This window comes from Manacus candei, unplaced genomic scaffold (genome assembly GCF_025592945.1).
Source record: "Manacus candei isolate 608988 ecotype Guabito, Panama unplaced genomic scaffold, ASM2559294v1 h1tg000122l, whole genome shotgun sequence".
Taxonomy (NCBI): Eukaryota; Metazoa; Chordata; class Aves; order Passeriformes; family Pipridae; genus Manacus; species Manacus candei.
Genome location: NW_026138170.1, coordinates 5449 through 30098, shown reverse-complemented (window position 1 = coordinate 30098; position 24650 = coordinate 5449). Strand labels below are relative to the sequence as shown.

The 24650-nt window shown below is 47.6% G+C and overlaps 1 protein-coding gene across 1 annotated transcript in view; it reads left to right on the top strand.

The window, feature by feature from the left end:
- Positions 1-3579, top strand: part of LOC127462230 (protein Wnt-3a) — an 88368-nt gene extending 84789 nt beyond the window's left edge. The window contains exon 4 of the mRNA XM_051770683.1: positions 1481-3579. Within this exon, the coding sequence (XP_051626643.1) occupies positions 1481-1960 (480 nt within the window). The 3' untranslated portion in view covers positions 1961-3579. The remainder of the gene's footprint in view (positions 1-1480) is intronic.
- Positions 3580-24650: the final 21071 nt, after the last annotated feature.

The window sequence follows — 24650 nt, the reverse complement described above, 5'->3', positions numbered from 1 at the left end:
GAGAATCCTTGGAAAAAATGAGCTTTGAGCAAACATCCCTGGTGATCACAGGCCTGCAGAGGCCTTTTCACTGTAAATCCTGTTCTTTGACACTGAGTTATTTTAGGACATTTTACAGGTGTCAAAGGATCTAAAATCCTACTGTCTTATAAAGCACTTTTCCGTTCTCACCATGCCAGCACTCCTGGAGTAGCTCTTCCAGGCCTCCATGCCCAAGTGTTTCCAGCTAAACCCGAGCCATAGGCAACATTTCATCCCAGTTCCCATAGGAACTCCAGCCCTGCCCCTCCGCCAGCAGTTTTGATTAAGTTCAGCCTGATTATACGAACCAAACATGTTGTGGTTCCCTCTCATCACTAATTACAACCTTTCTGTGGCGGGTGATACTCCGTAAATAACCCAGGAAAGCACCTGGTGAGCACCAAGGTGCTGATTCATGGCAAATCTCTTGGCCTCAGCCTGGCACGAGTCTGTTCACGTACCCAGAAATTTGCTGATCAGTCTGAAAATGCAGATTATCAAAGCCTGTTGCATAAGGTCGTCTCCCGCCTCGGAATCCTGGAGGGCAACACCTCTGGAGACATTAAAGCTAATTTCATAAGTGGTGTAAAAACAAATAGTAAATTTCTGGGATCAACAATCACCTTCGTATTTGCTCCAGGACAGTGTTTTGTGTGGAAGTTTGAGCCTTTCAAAAGCAGAAGTTGGGCTCTTATTTGTTTTTTCTCCTACTGAAATGGTTTTAGAAAAATCATAAGCCTGGCTTAAATATGGCAATAAATGATGTTTTGGGGTTTGGATGTAGCCACAGCAAGACTAGAACCTTGTTTGCTTAAGTAAACATAAAACATATGTAAAAGGTAGGATTCTGTTCTAAGTAAAACACAGAATTCTGTTCCAGATAGTTGGGAAATTTCACATTTCCTTAATTTCCCATGGAATAGCTGCATATTTTATTTATGAAGACATTGTTTGAGTAGTTTTGTGTGTACTTCACTTCTCTGCCAAGGTGTACCTGAATTCTTGGGTGACATCACTGCAATATTCCCACGTGAACATGGATAAGACAGGAGTTAATACACTCAGAAATCCCTTCATCCCCTGGTGGAAGCTCTTGGTAGATGCTTAAATTTGAGGTGGGAATCAGAAGCAGTCACTGAAAACAATAAAGTTGCAGAAGCTTTATCTTCCTTAGACCCAGCGTCAGAGCAGGGCATTGACTGGGGGGTGAGGTGATTTTTGTTCACGAGTGTGCAAATACATGAAATAAGAATATACAGAATATGAATATATGAAATACGAATATATGAAATGTGAGTATGTGAAATAGGAATATATGAAATACGAACATGTGAAATAGGAATATATGAAATAATTCATAATCCTTTAGAAAATCACGGCTGAATATCAGGGCGCCATAAGCGTTTTGATCACAGGTTAACGTCTTTCCTTCTCCCTTTGCCTTTCTCCTCTCTTCCAGTCCATCATTGAACTCATGCACCTCAAGTGCAAGTGTCACGGCCTCTCGGGCAGCTGCGAAGTGAAGACCTGCTGGTGGTCCCAGCCAGACTTCAGGGTCATCGGGGACTACCTCAAGGACAAGTACGACAGCGCCTCGGAGATGGTGGTGGAGAAACACCGGGAATCCCGCGGCTGGGTCGAGACCCTCCGGCCCAAGTACAACTTCTTCAAGGCTCCCACCGAGAAGGACCTGGTCTACTACGAGAACTCGCCGAACTTTTGCGAGCCCAACCCCGAGACGGGCTCCTTCGGCACCCGGGACAGGATCTGCAACGTCACCTCCCACGGGATCGACGGCTGCGACCTGCTGTGCTGCGGCCGCGGCCACAACACGAGGACTGAGAAACGGAAGGAGAAGTGTCACTGTATCTTCCACTGGTGCTGCTACGTGCGGTGCCAGGAGTGCATACGAGTCTACGACGTCCACACGTGCAAATAAAAAGCAGGGGGGAAAAAGGGACCCCTTCGCCGGGCTCCGAGCGGAGGAATTGGATTCGAGCCTACTTCCTCTGAGGTTTGCAGACGTGAGAGAGGTCGACTTATTTTTTTTGATATTAAAAGAAATTAAAAACTGGGAAAAAGAAAAAAAAAAGGTAAAAAAAATAAAAAAAAAACCCAAGGCTAAAACTGGTTGGATAGAATAGGTCTAAGGACTTCTGGCCTATCCTGAGGTACATCTGGCAGTCACACAAGTTGTGCCCCCAGCGATGCCTCTGGTGGGAGAGCGGCTTTTCAACCAACAGCACAGAGCTGGGAAGAAGAGCACGAGCAAAAGCATGGATTTGCTCTGCTCTCACCCACCTGAAGTGACTCGTGTGATTAAAGTGTCCTTTGAAAGACTTGCATCTTCCTAAGCATCTCCTTTTCCCTCAGCCGGGCAGAGGCTGTGATGGACAGCAGCACTGAGCTTTCCAAGAGGTCCATCTCCATACCCAAGTGGCCAGACTCTGTGTGTAATGTGAGCAACAGCAGCAAAAGAAATAAAAGCAGATAAATTACATTTTTTTTTATTAATTTTTTTTTTTAAAGATTATGACTTCTTTGTTTTTGCCCTGGAACCAGAGAAGTCTACAAGTATATAACAGAGTGGGCAGGCCCTTTGTGTGGATTTTTTAGCTTAGTAGCTAAACTAAGGACATAGGATTCAGTGACATCTGGAGAAAGGGGAAAGAGGGAGAAGAAGAGGGAGAGAAAGAGGGACAACTGCTGGTGGCTTCCTGCCAGTGCCCTGTTGGCACACAGGTGATGTGCATGGCATGGAAAAGTTCAGTGCCTGATACGTGAAGAGGACTCGGGGGGGGTGTTGAGAAGGAGACAGTCCCACAAATGGGGATGCTGCTCCAGCTGTGGCTCAATCAGCCAATGGATCTTCCTTGGAAACACACAGTGCAGAGTGAATCTCCTGGGGTTTGGTGTGGGACATCCATCTCCTCAGCATCCCAGAGGAGGAAAGGGAAAGTGTTCACCCTTCCCACCTCGTTAGAGAATCCTGTCACCAACAGTGGGAAGTGCACTTAGTACACCCACCCTCTGCACATCATTCAGGCTCCCCCAGGCACTCAGGAGCAGCTTTAGACCACAAGTCTGTTGTCAACATGACTCTGAAGGACCGATGTCACCCATTAATTTACACGATGGTGAACCAACCCACCCTTCCCACCACAGCCCACCAGCTGGAACAGTCTCACACTCAAGCCAAATCTTGTTCCACACCTGATTTCTACAGCTATTCCCACCCATAAAAGTGGCACAGCTTAAAATGGACAAAACCCAGACTCTGAACCAGCCCAGAGTTTGGTAAGTTTGGACACGGAGCCAAATCCCATCTTTGCAGTGCTGGCCCATCTGACTCCACATCCTTCCATGCTGCTCTACTTCTGATTCCAGATCAGGATCCCCAGTTTACACACACAGGTCTCACCTCCTCCATGGGCATCAGGACTTCCTTCAGTGGATATCAGGCCTGAACTCAGCCCCATCACCTTGGGATTTACAGCACTGTCACCCTGCTTGAGTGGTCAGTACTGGCACGAGGGAGTGGTGAACCAGGCGTGGAGTCACAGCCTCTTTAGCCTCAGATGCACTTGTCCTATGTCCTCTTTGCTTTATCCATGCTTTTGGGTTCCTATCCTGGGAAAAGGACAATGGATTGGTGTTTACTCTTTCTCTTCAGTACAGGAAGGGAAACAGGGCATGAGCCAACTCCCAGAGTCTCCTCATGGCAATGTGACCGTGGCTGTTGGCTGGTTCACACCTGGATGTCTGCCTAGAGAAGTCAGAGTGCTCTTCCCTCCCTGCATGTCAGCTCATTCCCGGGAACCAAAGCAAGGAGTATGCAGAAGAAGAAGGGAACAAACAGATCTTAATCCCATCAGAGGGAAAACAGGAGGAAATGATGCCTCCAAGGGCTGACTCTGAGTCACAGCGTCTCCTGGGACTACTCCTGGGCTGGTGCAGTTTGTGCATCACCCATTTGTCTCAGGGCTGTGCCCGAGGGCACAACTAAGATTTGCTTATGGATGGAGGCACTTCTGGCAGTGCTTTTCAATAAAAAAAACCACAAAAACAACAAAAAACCCCCACCAAGCTTCAATGAAATGAGAGCAGAGAAACAGAAGGGAGAGGAGGAGAGAGGAGGAGATCAGGGGCAAAAGAAAATATGGGGATGAAAACCAATCTCTGTGTACATGTAAACATTGCACCCCGTGGATGGCCACACACCAGCTGGGAGAAAGCAACAGATCCCTGAAAAATGAGAGGGAGATGGACCAACTCATGGACACACAGCTGATTTTTGTAATGCAGTCTTGGGGAAAAGGAAAACCTAATCATTATGGAAAATAGAGAAGGAAGCCACTGCAGGGGGAAGTTGCCACAATACCAACGTTCAAACACGAGCTGACAAGAAAGCAAACACTGAAGAAAACCCACATGTGGGGTGGAAGACATTGATGAATTGGAGGAGATGGGATAAGGGAAGATACATCTGATTTACTTAATGTGATGCAGTGGAAGCAGCCACAAGAGATGTTAGACACGTCCTGCCAGGTACTTCTGTCAATAAATGGTGACCTGGCAGCAAAAATGCAAAATATTGCAGGTCGAGGTCTCTTCAATCCATTGACTTCAGCAGGGTCACACCCACGACTTCTTTTACCTAAGATTTTTGAGCAAAGTGGTTTCCAAGTCCTTCTTTTACACCACTCCAGCGAAGAAATGGGTTGAAGGATTTGGCTTCCACGTGTGGGAGCTGGACTCTGCTCCAGCCCATCCACAGCCAGCTCATGTCCACCATTTCTGCTTTTGCACCCAAGAACAAGCCCGTGGGGAAAAATTGGAATTAGGCATTTGCTGAGCAATTGCCCCTTAAGGTGGACAAAGAGATTTTGACTGCAACGGTGGAATTTGTTTCACCTGGTCTAAGCTATTTATCTGGTTTTCTGTGGGGACCAACAGCAAGGAACAAACGAGTCCAGCAGGTGATTCACCACACCTGGGGTGGTACCTGGGCTGTGTTTGGTAAACTGCCCACTGGGTGTACCTCTGCCTTTCCTCTGACTTCAGCTGGTGAGCTCAGAGTAGGTGATGAGCTCTTGGATGGGCACAGACTGATGATGCAAAGTCCACCATGAGTCAAGGAGGTGAAGCTGCAACCTGATCGTCAGCGGAGATGGGCTGGAAGTTGTGCTCCTTCACTCAGAGCTTGGAACAGCTCAGTGGCTGGGGACTTCCACCCCATTCAAGGGGTTTTTAAGGAAGCCACTGCATAATTTGCATAATTTTTTGGGTTTGTTATGTAATTAATCATCCACTGTGATGACACAACGTGAGGGGTTGAGCAGCTGCTACTAAAGTCAGTGAAAAATTCCTGTGTGAACTCTGTTAATCACTCCAAGTGCATCCAAGGGTTCTGGTGCTGGGTCCAGCTCTGCCCATCCATGAGGAGGGAAGGGAGCCTGTGAGGGGTCTGAGGTGCATGCACTGCTCCTGGCCTCATGGCTTTGGAGAAGGGCCTTGGGCCACCGCTCCCTGATCCACATGAATTCGGGGAGCGTCCTTGGAAAACTAAGATCCCACTCCACTGCCTGCACCAGATGTCTCCAGTCAGGGTTTCCACTGTATTGGGGTGAAAGGTTGAGACAATGATGAGTGAAGTGCCATCCCTCCCTACACATCATCACGTCTCCATCAAGGGTTGTTTAGGAGATGGTCTAAATACAGCCCAGAGCCGCCTCCTGCTTCAGGTTCTCCCCTTCTGTGGGAACAGCAGGGCCTTCCCTACAGAGGGGACTTAGGATTTCACTCAGTAATATAAGAATTCAGTGACATTTTAGCTGCCCTACAATAACCTGTCAGGATCCAGATGTTGTTGTTTCAATGACACAGGACTCACACAAGTCTTACACTTGGCCAGCTGGGTGTCCAGAATGACCCGAGGTGTCTGTGTGGGCAGCTGGATTGTGCACTTCCCTGGAAATGGTTTTCTGCCACATCTTCCCCCCTCCCCCCCCACCTCAGTCGAGCTGGGTAATGCTCCAGCCAAAAGGAAAAGATCATTTATTCCCCACTAACTGGAGCTGGCCACTCCACCTCCACCATCTGTAGTGTCCTTCCCTTCACTCTCCACTTCTGAGGAGGTTTGTCCTCAGGCAGGTGGGTTTGGATCAGGGGTGTGTCTGGCAGCACCAGGGAAAAAGGGAGACAATATCATCCAACCCAGCAACCCAGATGTAAAAAATAAAAAGTAAAAATGGATCATAATTCCATGCTCTTACGTGCTGCTATCCAACCTTTCCTTTAGCTGGACAGATGGGTTGGACAGGCCCCATCAGTTCCACATCCAACCTCTTTAAAGACAGTGGAGTGACCTGCGAGGGGTGAAATTGGCCTCATCTCTTTTCTTTCTATGAAAGAAATGAAAAGTTTAGGAGTTGTTTGGGGTTTTTTGTTTTGTTTTTTTTTTGTTGTTGTTTGTTTGTTTGTTTTCTTGGTTTGGTTTAGTTTTAGAATTTGGGAGCTTCTCTTTCTCAGAGAAAATGGAAATATGGGGAGGGAAATGCATGACATTTTCTGTTCCTTGACCCCTGATGTGCCTCTCTTGGCTCAGGGTCGTGCCCAGCACCGATGGTCTTCTCCAAAGCATGTTGAAGCCTCCAGAATTGTTCCCAATCCTTATAAGGGGCTTCACATACAGAACTAAAGCAGTCAGAATTTAATTTTTGGAGGGGATTGCAGTGACAACCACACCCCAAAATGCCACGTGGCCCAGAAACCCCTGAGTCAGCACCGACCACATCAGCCCTGCAGAGAGAAGTGATGCCTTCTTAGCTGAGCACTGCAGGATTTCTGTATTAGCAAACCTCAGAAAACAATTTCTTCTGCCTCTCAATCCAAGATATTTTTGGTGTTTTCAGTGCATTCGGATATTTTGCCACAGATTTGTCCATGGGTTATGTTACATTTGTCATGTGTGGTCACGTGCTTGTCGTGCCCCCACCCTTCAGTTCATATACAAGAGAAACACCCTGAGCTTTGGGGGTTGCTCTTCTCTCAGCCTCAAAAATTGGCCTCAGTGCTGAAAATCCTGAGCTTGATGTTCTTGGGGATATTCAGGGTTACAGCCTGAGCACAGTGCAGGAGCCAGGAGGTGAGAAATCAGTCCTAGGATCTGCACCATGGGAATTACTCCAGCCTTCCCTTGCTGCTTTAATGACATTGCTTTGGGAAGATGAAACAGGGCAGTGAAAAGGCATCAAATCAAACTGCCCTGCAGCTCCAATATTAGCCCTTGCAGCTGGTTAAATAGGGTGTCCATAGGAAAACAACTCCTGGCTCTTCCAGAGATCTGCTCCAGTGCTGCCAGTGGTGGAGTGAGTGAGTGAGTGAGTGAGTGGGATGTTTGCTCAGATCTGTCCTTCCTGTGCCCGAGCAGCTGTTGGGGTTGGGATGAGAAGCTGCAGAAGGAGCCTTAGATGATGGGAGAGAAGGTGGGCTGGGCAGGACAAGATCTCATCCCTTCTTTATGTCTCCTCTTTCTTACCTCCTTCCAAGCTAAATCCTGGCTGTTTTAGTAGGGACTTCTTGCTAGGGGAGAATCCTTTTCTAGATTTCCCCTCTCTCAGTGGGCAGCAGTGGTGGGGTGTGGCTGAATTGTTTTATTCATGGCTTACCCCTTCCACCCTCATGTTTCCTGCCCTCTCTTATGTGCTCCAACAGAAGTTACTGATCTGAAGTTCATCACCCCCCTGACTCAGGCCCCTGTTAACATCTGTGGGGTGCAGATCCCATCAGCTTTATGGGAAATGAGGCTCCATTCTGAAAAAAAAAGGGAAGTTTAATCCCCATTCCTGACACTTCCAGTGTCTTCATGGCCTTGGGCGAGTCATTCTGCTCCCACTTTGCTGCAGTTCCCAGGGGTGTCTTTGGTGCATCTCCACCTTGGAGGAGGAGATTTGATTTTCTCAAGCACAAACAAGAGGCCAGGAGTTAATTCCCAGGCAGTGGTACCTGGAGTGGGATTTGGAATACAAAGTGTGATGCTTAAAGGCAGGAATCTACATGTGAGCTGAGTGCTTAAACTCCCATACAAGCCAAATTATGGGCTCCATTTGCCTAAATTTAGCATCTAGGACTGAACTAAATTATTGAAATAGGTGTCTAGAGCCATTTGGGATGCTCCAGGGTACCCCACTGGCTCCTAGAAGTTACTCTGGAAGAGTTTGGTCTTCCCTTAAATCTCATGGCATAACTAACAGATCCATACAGATGCTTCCCCATCAGATATGGGTGTTCAGATGTCTGATCACGTGGAGACACAGGCCTGTGGGCATCCACAAGTGTGTGTCTTAATCTTTGAGCTGGATCCCACTCCAGATTCCCAAATCTCATGCCTTTAGTGATTTTAAGATGGAAAACTGCCTGGGCTCACTTCAACCAATTCTGCTCCCACTTAAACTGACATAAATCAGGTACAAGTGTATCAAAGGGAGAAATTAAAATAATTATTCTGTAAGAATAATTATTTGAACCCACTTTACTGCCTGGTATGTCACAGGTTTGACCCCAAGGGAGCATCTCTGCTCTTTCTGTTGGTGAGCAAATGAACACATCCCACCACGTCATCCACAGGCAAAATCCTGCTGTTGTCTGAACACCATCCACACAGAGAAAGCTCCTGAAGCCACGGGGGTCTTTTCCACAGGACTTGGTCTCCTCTCTCTGTACACCTTTTCTTACACATGTCCTGTGGACTAAGGGAGGTCTTGGACAGCCCTGCATGGAAGTGGAGAGTGGGGAAAGCACGAGGAGATGCTTTCCCCGTTTTCCTTTCTTTTCCAAGTGTCTTCTTGTAATTTATTAGTATTTATTTATTTCTCACCATTCATTCCACGCCACCAAAAGCCCCTGAAGGCATTTCAGCCCCAGACACGGGCTAAGAAGCAGCTGAGTACCACCCATGTTTGTGAGGGGCAGCACCACCATGTCAGAGCTCCTTCCCACTTGGAAAGCACGAGAGAGGGCTGAGTCTTTTCAAGTCAGGCCCCCAAAAACTCCAAAATCCTCCTGTGCACGATCATATCCCCTGGTTCCATCTAGTGTGAGTCCCTCCAGACCTGGTTGTCCCACTGCCCACCCGTCCCCAAGCTCAGCTTTACATCTCTTGACCTCAGCGGAGCCCCAGACCCGCTCGATCTGTCTCTTCTGGCATCGCTTTCTGTCACTCCCGGGACAAAACCTGCCTGAACAAGACCTGTCATAGCTTTGGACTACCTGACAAGCCCACCAGCAGCGTGGAAGACATAAAACACCAACCTGTAGCACCCCGGGGGATTCCCCCCACGGTACAAAACGTGCTTGTCCGGCGCTCAGGGACAAGTATCTTCTTGTGAGTGGGTTTGTTTGGCCGTTGCTTTCCCTTCCCACAGACTTGTCTGCCCGATTGCATCGCCCTCTTCAAAGCCACCTCACTGTCTGTAACCCTTGCCCAGCCTGCCCCTGCCCTCACCCCAGCCCAGCACCCCCCCTGTACAGACTGCATGTATGATACAACCTGAGATTCCAAAGCTATTGTACAAAGTAGAGTTGTCACCTTTGTTTGGTTTGGTTTTTTGTTTTTTTTTTTTGGTTTTTTTTGGTTCTTTTTTTTTTCCTCTCCTCAGTATTTTGTTAAGTCCGATGATTTTTTTTTTATGATTATTTATTTTATGAATAAATGTATATATTAGCAAGAGTATATATAAATAACTCATTGGGACAGTGTTGTTGTTGCTCTGCTGTTGTGCTTGTGACCTCATTGGCTTTTACCCTATTTTCTACTGACAGCACACTAGAGATGTCTCGTAACTGTTTTTTGTTACCAGTTAAGTTTGATAGATGTGTTAACTTTATAATGAAAATTAAAAAAAAAAAAAAAAAAAAAAAAAAGAAGCATCGATTTTAACCTGTGTTTGGGTATTTTTTTCCCCCCAGTTTTGATGGGGTGGTATTTCATACCACGGGCTGAAATACAGTAGGGAAGAAAAATGTCTTCCTCTTGTGGGACAGGAGTTGTGTGCTTTGGAAGAAGAGATGCCCCCCGTGTTGGCACCATTTAACCCATTCACAGCTGCTGTGGTAGGTGACAACCCAACTGTGAGTGAAAGAAACACACTTCAACTGCCACAAATCCATTTCCCAGCTGAGCATCCCTAAAATAGGAAACCAGTTTCTTTTTCCAGAAGAACAAAAGCCCGACGTGGGAAAGACATGACTCTTCACAACGTCCCTGGAAGGCTCTGAGGAATTTTGTGCTGGTTCTGCCAATTCCAAACATTTTCTTCCTCTGTTAGTACGTTAGGTTGGGAGTCTGTTGGACAGTCCTGCAACCTCCAAGGCTGAAATCATGCTGGAAAAGGGAATAGATTGCTGGGAATGAGCTTCAGGATATAATTAGGGGGAGACTCTGGGAACAGGCAAGATAGGGAAAATCAAATTCATTGGAGCCTACCATAGCTGGCCTTCCACTGCACCTACCAGAGAAATCTGCTCCCAAAATAAACCCTGTGACAGTCTTTCCCATTCCTCTGTCCTTAGTGAGGCAAGGCATCCTCTTGGAAAGGGGTCATTGATTCAGAAAGGAGCACAGCTTCTCTTTGGAACTTTTAGTTTGGCTGGGTCGGTTGCAGAGGTGGTGGGTTGATCATAGAAGTGGTGGGTTGGTTATAGAGGTGGTTGGTTGTAGAGGTGATGGGTTGGTTGTAGAGGTGGTGGGTTGATTATAGAAGTGGTGGGTTGGTTGTAGAGGTGATGGGTTGGTTGTAGAGGTGGTGGGTTGATTATAGAAGTGGTGGGTTGGTTGTAGAGGTGATGGGGTGGTTGCAGAGGTGGTGGGTTGTAGAGGTGATGGGGTGGTTGTAAAGGTGGCGGGTTGGTTATACAGGTGATAGGTTGCTTGTAGAGGTGGTGGGTTGATTATAGAGGTGGTGGGTTGCTTGTAGAGGTGGTTGATTGTAGAGATGATGAGTTGGCTGCAGAAGAGATAGTTTGGTTGTAGAGGTGATGAGTTGGTTGTAGAGGTGATGGGGTGGTTGCAGAGGTGGTGGGTTGTTTGTAGAGGTGGTTGGTTGTAGAGATGATGGGTTGGCTGCAGAAGAGATGGTTTGGTTGTAGAGGTGATGGGTTTTCTGCAACAGAAACAGCTGCAGTGGGACAGGGCAGAATTTGCAGGGTCTCTGTGCTTGTTCACCTCCCACCCCACCCAAGCAGGAACAGATCACATCCCACAGGTCTCCTTGTGGCCTTCCCTTGGGGGAGATTCAAGCCACCCAACTTGAGCCCTCACAGACCAAGTACCTCCTCTAAGATCGTTCTTGACGACTCCTTTAGAGCCAGTGGAGGGATTTCAGCACATCCACAGGTTTATCCCACTCATTTAAAACACAGACTTCAGCTTGCACAAATCACCTTCCAGAGAAACATTTTTTCTCTAAACGAACACATTTGTAGATGAAATAAAAGCCCCTTTCCCATGGGAAGGGAGGGAAGCAGCACATTGTGATGCCCCAGACAAAATATCCCCACCCCAAACCCGCCCCCCATGCCTGGTTTTGGCTGGCACAGGTCAAACACCACGGAGAGCTTTCAGCATACCGGGCTCAGCATATTTTCCAGAAATAAATGATAAACATTCTTATTAAAGAGCACTTGAGATAAAGTTTATTTGTCAAGCTGTGTTGCCTGCTTCACCAGGTTTGAGCAAGAGCCTTTTTTTGGTTTTTTTTTTTTTTTACTTTATTAAGAAAAACTAAGAAACAAGTGACCATCTCTGTTGCTCTCACCTTACACATGCTATTAACCCCTACAGACCCTTTTAGGAATAAAAGAAAATATGATTTTGGTAACTTTTTGATGCCTCCTGACCTGGATTTTTCATGATTGTGGAAGCTGTTGATGTCCCCCTTTTTTCCCAGAACAGTCCTTTCCCTCTCCATGGGAAGGCAACACAAACCATGGTCACATTTAGCCATGGCAGTGGCCTTTGCTCGTGACAACCCACATCACAGAAGTCACCTAAAACTCTTCCACTACCAAGTGGCAGCTTTGCTACACAGAGCCAAGAGTCAACTCTTATTCCCAAGCATAATTTAAGGATTGAGGTGCACACAGGTCTTGATGCAGAGATGTAATCAGGTACCCAACAATCAGAAGAGTTGAGAGCTCCATGTTTCTCTGAGAAACAGTGAACTGAACTCAGTCAGAGGTTTGTGCCCCAGCAAAAAATAATAGAAACGTAGAATGGGTTGGGTTGGAAGGAACTTTAAAGATCATCTCCTTCCACTCCACTGCCATGGGCAGGGACACCTTCCACTAGCCCAGGTTGCTCCAAACCTCATCCAACCTGGCCTTGGACTCTTCCATGGATGGGGCAGCCACAGCTTCTCTGGGCAACCTGTGCCAGGACCTCCCCACCCTCACAGGGAAGAATTTCTTCACTGTATCTCACCTAAACTTCCACTCTTTCAGTTTGAAGCCATTCCTCCTTATCCTGTCACTACAGTTCCTGATGAACAGTCCCTCCCTGGATTCCCTGGATCCCTCTTCAGGTACTGGAAGGTGCTGTGAGATCTCCACACAACCTTCCCTTCTCCAGGCTGAGCATTCCCAACTTTCTCAGCCTGTAAAATAAGCACTGACCACATTCCTCCCAAGCAAACCACAGCCAAATTCAATTCCTGGTAGCATTTCACCCCCTCTCCTGACTGCTTTCCATGCACAAGCTTCCCAGTCATGTACAAACAGTAACTCAAACCAGTCTGGGATGTGCCAGATCCACAGGACAGGTGAAAGTTGGTCTGTGTGTGTGGACTGAGTTCAAGGCTCCTGAGAGTCCCCTGAGTCCTCATGCACCAGTTTGGTGGAACCAAACCACCCACAGTCGGACAAATCTCCATGTGAACAAGGCACCCAAAGCCTCCACAGACTCACAGACTTGCCACACAGGCTTCACTGATTACAGGGAGTGGGACTGAGCTCCTGGATTCACACACACCAGGCTGGGTGCCCGCAGAACCACAAGCAGGCACAGGGATGCCCTTGGGGCATCTCCATCCGCAGCGTTCTGCCTGTCCTCCAGCTGCTATCCCAGAACCACCTCGAGTCTCCTGCAGGCCTGTGTCGTGTCTGGCAGCTCCAGGAGGATGTCTCAGATACCCCAAGACGTGTCACCAGGCACCAGACACTTCAGTCAAGTGACAATTTGCCTGAGTTTGAGGTCTGACCTTCAAGTTCCCGTTATTGTTGGTGAAGTCTAACGAGGGATTTATTTCCCCATGAGGGCTGAGGGCTGCCTTGTATTCCTTTGGCCATGTGGACTTGGCCCATACAGACCCTTTAGGAGGTCCATGTCCCTGTGGATTGGGAGGGGGATACCCAGAGGAATTACACTCAGATCCCACAGATGGTACTGTTGAAAATTCCATCTCCACCGGCTGTCGCAGGAGCTTGGAGCCTTCGAGCACATGGAGGCAGCACATCACATAGTGCCACCCTAAGAAGTCTTAACCTGCAAGTTGAATCCCATTTGAGCAATCAGCCCAATACAACACCCTTTGAAGCTGCAAAATCCAGCTGAAAGCAACTCCTGACCAGCAGCAAACCAGGCCACGCTGTGGCCCAATAAAATCCGAAAGGCTTTGCCACCTCCTCGCTACCCAGCCTGGCTGTGGAATTTGCTTACTGATCTCTTTTATTTGCAGGTGTGGAGGGTTTTTTTCCCCCCCTCACGGAGTCATTTGGAGGCACAGAGCCAGGTTTGCATTCCACAGGGCTACAATCCGGTCTGGGATTTGCCTGCGAGTGTCAACAGGTGAAGTGCTCACCCATGAACTTGGTGGTGGTGTTAAGGCGAGGTCAGCTCCTTTTCTCTTCCAGTTGGTTTCATGCAAGGACAGCGAGGTTAAATAGACTTTAACAGTGATTTAAAAAATACATCTGTGCTCTGGACCTGCAGCTTTGAACCCTTGTTCCATTCTCCCTGGTTCCTGCACATCCCAACACCCTAAATGTCACCCACTCCTCTGTCAGAGAGGAGGTACAGCAAGGCTGTGTTGAGTGTGTCTCACCAAGCCCTTGAGCTCCCAGAAATAAACTGGCTCTATAATATTTTCCCCCTGGAATATGTGAGATAATTCTCAGTTCTGTGCGTGGGGAAACAACGGTGGTAAGTGATGAGGTGCCAGCTTGCTACAGGGACAACTTCTTCCATGGAGGCATCCAAGGAGAGCCTTGAACCTGTTTGTTCTGTCCTAGTCAATGCAGTTGGGTTATGCAGGAAGTGTCTGTCATCCTGGGAATGTCGAGGTCTTTATGGCAGCATATGGAAATCCAACTGCAAGCCTGCCTTCCCTATCAGACAGACTTGAACCTACAGCCCATATCCTGACTGAGTCACCAGCTGTCTCCAGGTGCCTGAAAACTCCAGCCTAGTCTTGAGCAACCTCGCCGGAATTCTGCTTTCAACAAACTGTTGCTTTCCAGGGGGGGAAATGCTTCCTTTGGAATTTCTGTTCCTCACGCTGCCCCCTCAAAGGCAACACGCCTGAATTCCAGGTGCCCTCAGAAATGAAGCAACTTGGGTCCCACTCACTCCTGAGACCCAAGCTGACAGCAGAGGCCACACGGGAGCCTTTGTCTGGCTGATGGGAATGAATATGGGGGAATTTTTTGACAGACTTACCTGTTTGCACGTGGAATAAGATGAGACATGGCCCCTTCAAACACCTACAGGTGGTTTTTATCTTCCACGTTGCTATCCCAGGCCAGGAATTTGCAGGGGATTTCTCTCCTCCAGGCTTTCCACAGTGTCAGCTGGGACAATACGGTGTCCCAGTGAAGTGGAGAGGGCAGGATGGGTAAATAGCCCTGGAGTGGGTGAGGGAAGGACTGTGGCTGACATGAGCAGCTAAATCAACAAGGAGACTTGTTCCTGGTTCAACCATGGAGTGGGAACACCACCCTCCAAGCACCACAGTCAGCCAGAAGGAGGGCTGGCAAGGAGCTCACCTTTAGGCTTGTTAATGAGTGATAATTGAGTGGTCCTCAAGAGCTCTGAATAAGCTCCCTGGCTGCCCAGCTGCTGCTACAGCCTGGCAGGCACTGCTGGACACACCTCAGATGTTGTTCCTGCCAGGGAGAGGATGGTTGCACGTTAAAAGGCAGCAGACACACTCCAAATATGGAATAAACCCCCCCCCCAAAAGGCTGGCTGTGCAACCTGGGTGAATTCTTTTTCCTCCCCGTCAATTAGGAGGTTTTGATGTCCTAAATATCAATCAGTGAGATCCAGGTACCATTGTTATTGTGATAGTCTTGATCCTAATGATGATCCTCGTCTTGTGATGGGATCTCTGGGCTCATCAGACCTGGAGACCATCCCCAGTGAGAGGTGATGCACAGATACACAACAAGGTGGTGGGCTCTGTCCCAAAGAACCTCCAGTTCAAGTGAGCAGGTTTTATCTAACTCTGGTTGCACCCACAGCGATGCTGATAAATAAAACCAGCTCCTGACCATTGCTGTGGGCTGCCTGAGCCAGTTTTAGTGTAAAACAACCACACCCAAGGGGGCCACACAGCTGTACATACCAAGCTGACGTCCTGCAAGTCATCTAAATGCAGAAAAAGCATCAAATTATTAATAATAAAATACCTGGGTTAAGCAGAGAAAAGTCAGGCCCACTTTTTAGCAGCGTTTAAATTATGTAATGCCAAGGAAATTACCTTTTTTCACTTGTGGCTTGCAATTAGCACAAGCCAATAAAAAAAACTTAAATGTCCTGCTGGGTCATCAAGCGTGTGGTTAGACCTTGCTGGCCAGGAGGAAGGTGGGAACTGCTCTGTAAGCACAGGCTGTGTGGTGCAAGATGGCACAATCTGCCAAAAGAATCCTTGGGGCAGCCAGGCTTTGGGAGACAGCAGGACTGAGAGGTGAATATGGAACAAATATACACCACTTCTCGGAATATTAAACCTGGGAGACACCCCCTGTGATTAACAGGGTGAAAACAACAAAAAATAGGTTGTTTTTTTTCTCATGGGGTGTTGTTTGATGGTAGAAATCTCCCCCACTGGGAGCTGGGGGTATTTAAATTTACCTGAGTTTAAAGAGCAACTGGGCAAAGGAAGATACAAGAGGGGTTTTTACACTGAAAGACAAAACTCTTCCATCACAAATGGGGGCTGCTGGGAGTGGAATTATCACCCTGGGTTTGTCCTCTTCTGCTCTTCAGGCAGGAGATGGGCCCAACACAACCTCCTGTCTGATCCCACCCATATACTCATCGACATGAAACAAATTCGGGAGGGACTAATATTCCTTCAGCACTTCAGGGAGGAATGACTTTGAGAAAAAGGTGATTTATTCTCTCAATCTGACTGAAAAAAAAAATAAAAATGAGGGCAGCAGACAAAGAGGTCATTTCACCTCACCTTAAAAAAAGTCTGACAAGCCTTTCCAGCCAAGAGAGAGAGCGGGACATGTCCAGCAAGTGCTTTGCATGACCAGCCTTGGGTGTCTGTTTTAAGAGATGAATCTCCCCCTGGGGGTGACTCTCCTCTCCCTTGACCACAAAGCAAGCCCGGACTGACTAACTTGGACCTGGGCATCTCACTTTTAGAGGTGCAAATTAGGGCTGATGAAACCTTCCCAAAATTGCAAAGCCTCGCCTCAAATTTGCAGGGATCTTGGTCGTGAGGTAGAACACAGAAAATGTACCAAATGAAAGGTATTAAACACTAAGAAAAAAAAAAGCACATTATTTTTTCAATTCTTTTTTTTTTTTTGGATGGGTTAATTAAATTTTGGCACCAAAAGTTTCCCTCAGGTTGTCGTGTCAGCTCTCAGCCCAAAAGTAGTTCTTCCTGAGAAGTCTACAATGCTCTCCATGAGAAGGAAAAGGTCTTGACAATCACAGGACATGAAGAGTGAAGGCCACTTCTAACTAGGGAGAAACTTGTAGGGGAAGACACCAAAGCAAACTTCATTTCTGACCAAAAAACGGCCTCAGTGTCTGTCCAGTCCACGAAACAAAATACCCTTAATTGGATTAATCTGAACAGACTCTGCTCAGCTGCTGAAGAAGCACAAAAGGTTTGAGTTGACTCAGCTGGATTTTGACTCTGTGGCTGCGAGGAAGAGTCAAACCTTGAAGGTGTTCAAACCCAAACTCACTTTGCTGACTCTTCCAGAGTATTCCAGGGGTGGGGAGTGGGCTCCTCTTTCAGGCCCAAAGCCATCAGAGCTGTTGTCTTTCACTTTCTCAAGGCAAAGGCTTCCTGGCAGATTTGGGAGCTGGTTGTAAATCCAAACTGGGGGTGACTTGGAAGGGTAAATTTAAAGGGGCTGTAGCTCCACAAGGGAAACAAACTCAGCTTGTCCTGCAGTTTTTTTAAAGAAAAATGTGGATGTCCTGTGGGAAAAGAGAAAATTCTTTGGGGCATTTCTTTCCTAACCTGCTGTGGATTGGCTAACAAGCAGAATAAAATGGGAAATAAAATTTCCCATTGGAAACCTGAGTAAGTCACGATTTGTAAAGGACAGAGGAAGTTGCACCTACTTATTTCAGGACCTCTTAGTCTCAGAAATGTGCAGTTCCATATGCAATTCCCACTTTTGCCTGGAATACTCTCAAGTGTCAAGTTGACAACAATGGCCTCTGACTGTAAAATTCTCAAAATGAGTAAGAGGCAAAAGTTGCTTCAGACTTTGGGTTGTTTGAGTCTTGGGTATCCAAAGGATGAAAACCCTGGGAATTAGCAGTTTGGAGAACCAGCAGAGGCTGGAAATGAGTCCTCTCTAGGCATGTTCTCCACGCTCTAAATTCATGGTGGGATGTTCTTCTTTGACTGCTCCACTCCATCTTAGACACTTTCCATTTTGAAACCCCCTCATTAAAGCCCCTCTGAGCTCCCAAGTGACCTTCTCAGCACTGATCTTCAGCAGTGCTGCCGTGGCAGGCAAACCCCCTCGATTTAAAAAGCTCCAGAGATTATTTATTCCAGCCCTCTCAACCCAGAGTTATCTCTCGAGGTGGTCAAAAACCGACTCCACGCTTCCCGTTTCACAAAGACAAGAGTTAAAAGCTGTAAACGAGCGTTTTTCTCCACACAGTTAAAAGTTCCAGTTTTAACTCCCTTGTTCGCCAGGGGAGCGTGGAGAGACATCTGGTGGTTAAATAATTTTCTGCAGGCGGATTGCACAAAACGTGTCTTTAGGGACGTGTTTTTGGAAAGGAAGGGGATTGTCTCCAGAAGAAAGTGTCTCTGAGGAGCCTCAGTGCAGCAAAGATGCTCAAGGCAGTCGGTGCCAAGGAGCCTTTCTGCCAGAACGGCCTCGAGAAAGTTAATTTTAAATTTTTATTTCTTTTATGGCACAGCCACAACCGTGCAGGTACACAGTGATGGGCATCCTGTGCCCCATGGATGTCCCGAATAGACAGGAAGGATGAATAATGTGAAATCTATTTAGAGGGGAATAAAAACGTCTCAGAGGGTGGTTGGAGAGAAACAGGGAACGCAAGCAAAATCTTACAAGTTCTAGTCCTGGCTTCAAGCCTGTGTTTCTCATCCCAGCCCTCTTTCATGTCACCTCAGAGGACATCCAAAGGGTAGTGAATCCAGTCTCGATTTCTCATTCTCTAAACCAAATATGGGCAAAAAGGTTTCCTCCCACCAGGCTTCATAAGAAGCTCTTCTGCACTTGGCAGCACAGATCCAGGTGGGGAAGAGGGTTGGTTGATCCCTGCAGTCCTCCAAGGCAAAATCTGACCAAGAGAGAATAATTACAGCCTTAAAACTAGGATTTGGAACATAATTTTAGAGAAGATTCCTACAGAATCCTCCTAATTCTCCACTGCATGACCAGTGAAGAAACCTTCTCAAGAACTTTGGGTGTGAGAGCTGAGGCATTGATGTCTCCATCAAGACACACCTCTGCTGGTTGTAAATCCCTCCAGACTCTGAACCTGAGGAGTCACTGGCAGAGGAATTTGATCTGGAATTTTCTGCTCAGAGGATGAAATAAAAGGCAAGGGGGGAAAAAATGACAAAATGAGGTTAATTCTGGGTTGTTTCCTCGCACTACACGGTTTTCCTGTGGTTCCTGGTACCCCAAAAACTGAAGGACAGCACAGAACTGGTCACTACCACTATCCCTGTTTTGTTGTGGGATTTGAGGTACATGGACCTTCAATGGCTGTTGCAGGCTGTGAAGTTCCCATTCCCCAAAATTGCTTCCACAGTGCCATGCACTCTTTGCTCCTGTGCTTTGGACAAGGTTTTCAGCTCAGCACTTCAGTCAGGTCCAGGAGGCCAAGAGTGACAGCACAGTGATGGACAGACCTGCTCTTGAGGTCACCCTGAGCATCACCCAGTGACAGCTGCTGCCCGTGGTTTTCCACCACTACAGAAATTCCTCAAGGTGATTTTGCTTCTGGCAAGTTGGAGCACTTTGTCCTGAGCAGGAATCCAGGTCCAGGCCCATTTCCTCACCAAAACCATGAGTGCAACTAAACCCTCCTGCCAGTGATGCCTCCCACTGGTGACACTTTATTTTCGTTGGATCATGGAGACATGGAATGGTTTGGGTTGGAAGGGATCTTAAAGATCATCCAGTCCCACGCCCTGCCATGGGCAGGGACACCTTCCACTAGCCCAGGTTGCTCCAAGCCCCATCCAACCTGGCCTAGGACACTTCCAGGGATGGGGCAGCCACAGATTCAGCTGTGTGACCACAGCACACACCCCCTCATGGTCTGTGACACGTCTCCATCCACACCTTCCCTGTGATGGAGCAGAGGACACTAATCTTCATTTTACAGATGAGGAGCAGAAGCACAAAATAACCAAAAGGTGAGTTGGTCTCCTCAAATGAAGATCTCAGGTCTCTTGCTGCCTTTGGGACAGACAGAGGGACATATCTCATCCTGGAAAGCCTGATGGAATGAGGCTGGTTTCCCACACCTTGAGCCTACAGCCTCGCTCTGCCCTGGACATGGATGGGATAAATCACCCTCTAGGCAACCAGACCTCTCTAATTAACTGTGGAAGGTGAAAGACTACCTTGAATTAGACATTGATTTTTGATAGAAACTGTGAGATGGGTCCCACAGCAAATAACTTCCCCAAGGTTCCACCTGCAACACGGAGATGGAATCCCTGCATCCCAAGGGCCAGACTCTCAAACCAACTCTTGTAAGAGCCCTTTTGCCAACATTTGATCCACATATTGGGTAGAGAGTTGGTCTTGCAACACACTGACCTTGCAGCCCTTGCTCTCCAGAGCTGTCCATTGGAATTCCTTAGGAATTGTCTCCCATGTAAGGCCAACCTGTCCAAGTGATTGCAGCTGGAAAAGGCCCCTGAGGTTCATTCTGAGCAGAGCTTGGTGAGATAAGGCTCAGCTGGGAGGCTGCAAACCACTCACCAGCACAGGGCACAACCTAATGCACTCCCTTCATTTGTCTGACCTCTCCTAATTTTGACTAATCTAGATGAGAGGAAGCCCTTGTGTACCCAGGAGCACATTTCTCTGCTCCAGTTGCATCTGATGGCCTAATAAAAGATGTTCCCCCTCCCCACAAACTCTGGATGGCCTGTGTTCGTTGTAGCTTTGGTTTTCCCTTGAATTCATGGAACATCTTTCACCACAAAACCAAGGGCCTGACCACTTTTCCCAGCAATACTTGCCTAGAGGAGAACATCCTGATTTTCTCCCCCCCCAAAAAGCTCAGATTACTTATTTTTCATCAAACTGGTAGAACCCATGCAGGCATCTCTCCTCTGGGGTGGTTGATACGGAGGGTCTGTGGTTCAGAGATGCTTTCTGATGCTGCCTGAACATCATATGTTGTTTTCTTTTATCATTCCCTGTGGTTGACAGAAAAAAGAACCATCACCTCCACCACGGACAGGATGGATGTTCCTGCAGGCAGGTCACTGCCAAGCAGTGGAGGCTTCCCAAGGAAGCCAAAAGACAATGGATCCACTTAAAAATGTTTTAAATCCAGCTCGGAATATGCAGGTGGTGGGAGCTGAGCCACACAAAAGGTGCTTGGCAAGAGGTAACGGGGCAGGGGAATTAATGAGAAGGTGGGAACGTCCAAGTCCTGTTACCAGTCAGAATTCAGGTGAAAAGGTTTTGTCCACGGGTGTCCTGCTGGCATCTTCAACCTTTAGCACTGCAACCAATTTTGTCTGACACGTGTTCACCCTGAAAAGGTGACAGGTACCTGATCTGAACTGGTGGGACAAGTCCCACATCGTGTCTGAGAACAGAAACCACCTGAAGAAGGGTTTGTTGCATTGCCATTCTCACAGATGTAGATTAAACTCTGAATTTTGGCTTCCTTTCTAACTGGCAAAGGGATAAAGGTTTATGCAAAGAAGTTCATCCACTCTAAGTCACCTGAGACAGCTGAGACCAAGAGCTTTCTGGAGGGTCCTCTCATCCCAGTAACTGGAGAGGGAGACAAGGTGGGAAGCTCACGCTGGATGGTGTATTTTAGGCAACATGATTTTAAGGAGGAATACCCTATTTTTGCTACATGATGCTGCAGTTCAGAACATGACCTGAGCATGGCCTTAACGTGGCCACATCACATCTGACCCTCCTGGTATCAGATATCTCCCAATGTTCCCATGTGCTGTTCTCCACATACCCATTTCAGCTGCGAGAGAAGCGCTTTCCTCAACGGGGGCAATTCATCTGGAATAAAACCTCTTTCCCTCTGGAATAGTGGCACCGCAGAGAGCTAATTCCAAAATAGCTATTCTGGTCACATTTGCCACGAAGACAAGTCCTAAGGAGATGTAAAAACTGGCACCACCAGACCTCGGGCGTCGTGTCCCCCCGTAGCGAGCTTCTCAAAGAATGTCTATTGTCTTGCTTTGCCTCTGGCTGAGAGATGATAAAACCAAGGAGCCGAGGGGAGCACAGAAAGGAAAAGCTCTGCTTGTGTGTCGAGTCCTTGCACGTTGCATGGGAAATCTGGGCTCTTTTCTGGCAAATGTATTTTAATTACCTCCTTTTGTTTCCGGGACCGTTGCGTGTCGCGGAGCCCGAGCAGCCCCAAAATCTCTGGGCATTTCCACACTTAAAATCATCAGATCTGTTTAAAAATCGTGGCAGCTCAGAGGTGACTCGTGCTGGACTCATGCAATTTATTTTCTGGGTCCTCGTGGGGGTTTTTCTCCAGCCTGGTTCTGAGCACTAAAAGAGGTGAAGAGGGGTTTTTTGTGTCTTTTCACACATTTTTCACGTGACTGAGGATGCAAACACCAGGGCAAGTCCAGATATAAAAGGTCTGCAGGGTACTAATAATTTACCATAAGCAAGAAAAACTGCAGGCAAAAAGTAGTAATAATTCAACACACAAAAATAAATGCAAATCGTATTTGTTCATCCTGATGTTGATGTAGGCAGAGAATTGTCTTTAATAATTCGTGCAAACAAACACATACAAAAGTCTTTGAGTGAAACTATTAAACTTTTTCTGGGGTTATACAAAGGGAAATCTGTAAGCAAAATACTCTGTCAGTGGAAGCTCTACTAGCTCTTGCTTTAGTGATTATCTATTAATGATGATATTGAGATTTGTGGCCAAGAAAAAAAAAATCATCTGTCAGATTCTCCTCTACAAATTGTCGTCCTTAACCAGCTTCAGGGAAAGCTGGGGCTCAGTGCAAGGGGCTCAGGCTGGAGTTTAATTCATTCCAGCAAAATCCAGAAGACATCCCAAATGAAAAACATGTTTGTGTGAGCACAGAGATGAATAATTTCTATGAAAAAGTGAAAAAGAAAGGGGTAGATTTGTCAGGTTATTTCTGCCAAGTGCTTCTTGCTGTCCTTTCACTTTTCCCATCATCTTTGCTGGTATATTCTGCTTATCCAGGATGCTCCATGTGGGTGGAGTAGCTCTGCTGGGTTTAGAAGGACCTTCCACGAGCAAGGATCACTTGTGGCAAGGCAGGCAGAGAAAGGTCTGATCCTCCAGGTACCTCCAGGCAGGGACCTTTCATTTTTAAATTGTTGATAAAGGGACGTGTGCACCACCAGCAACCACCACCCACCTCTTTAACAAACCCAACTGTGAAATTGGATCCTTCCCATTTAGCCTGGATTTGCCTTTGATGCAGTTCCAGGGTTTAGGTTGCCTTATTTGCCTTTAATTTCTAATCCAGGCATAAAGCCAAGTTTAGGACACATTGTCTCCCGTTCTGCAATATCTTCAGCCCGGGCTGTAGCAGTTATATGAGCATCCTACAGCTCAGGAGGATCAACCAAAAGCCTCCTGAGCTCCCAGACTTGTATCCAAGACAAAATAGGGCAGTTAGAGATGCCTACAAGAAACAGGGCACTTTGGGAAGGATCCCTTCTCCTGAGATCCTCCTGGTCTGGTCTCCAAGCTTGTGCCGAGGAAGGCTGAGTGTTACCAGGATGGGACATCCTTGAGAAGGTTTTGCTCCAATAAATACCATCAGTCATTCCTGCTCAGCCCCACCCAGGTGTTCTTCCCTCATCCTGAGCTCAGATGCCCAACAAGGGGTGCTGAGGAGGGGCTGGGAGAGGGAATCACAGCAGGGAGAGTCATGGAGCACCTGATGGACAGTGCTGGGGGTTCTCTCCTGAGTATCCACGGGATGTGGCTGTTCAGGGCGGTGACACTTGTGTATGATGCCTGAAAATGGGCAGAGAAGTCTCCAAGGCACCAGCCACTTCTCCTGGTAGTGGTGCAGAGGTTTGACTATCTGGGGAAATGGGTGTGAAGTCATGAGCTAATGTCTGAGGGATCTCCAGGATAGCATTCCTTAGAAGACAATCTTCTTATCATCTGTCCTGAAAGGCCCAAGGATGTTTTTCCACTTGAAAAGGGCCAGGAGCAACATTACACAAAGGTGGTGCAAGTGTTTTTCTGGGGCATTCCCCCATGACCTCAGCTGGAAAGCACGATGGGGGAGCAGACAGCTGGAGAGGAAACATTCCAGGGTGGGATGGGGAATAAACATCTTCTCCAAAGGAAGGCAATCAACAGCTTCCCTGTGTCTGGCTCAGCACAAGACATTTGGGCTGCAGTGAACTATCCACCTCCCCTGGCTGTGACTCAGCCCTGACATCCCTCAGCACCCTCAGCATCCTCCATCCTTCTCCCACCCTTGTAGGTGATTCAGCAAGCAGGGGTGGACTTGTCCCCTCCAACAGTGCCAGGAGAACAAACAAAGCCCTCTCACACCTCCCTCCCGAGCCAGCATCATACCAGGGGTGGAGAGACAACTCTATCCCGGGGAGTGCACACAGAAAAAGACCCAACACCAAGATAACACAACTCCTCCCTCCTCCCAGCTGGCAAAGGAGCCCTGGATGCTTTTTCCCCCTGTTTAAAACATCTCAGGCTTTCCTGACTGAACTTGGCTGAGGCCTCACAACAGGAATAAGCTTCCCCTGTCTGGAAGCCAACTGGCAAGGGCAGCTTGGATGGGACCCTCCGTTTGTCACGGGGAAAACGGCCGGTCCGGTTCTCCTTGTCCGGCCTCGCGCTGCTGGGGGGGAAATAAAGACAGAAGGTCTGTTTGTAGCACTGAACACACAATCCCTTCCAG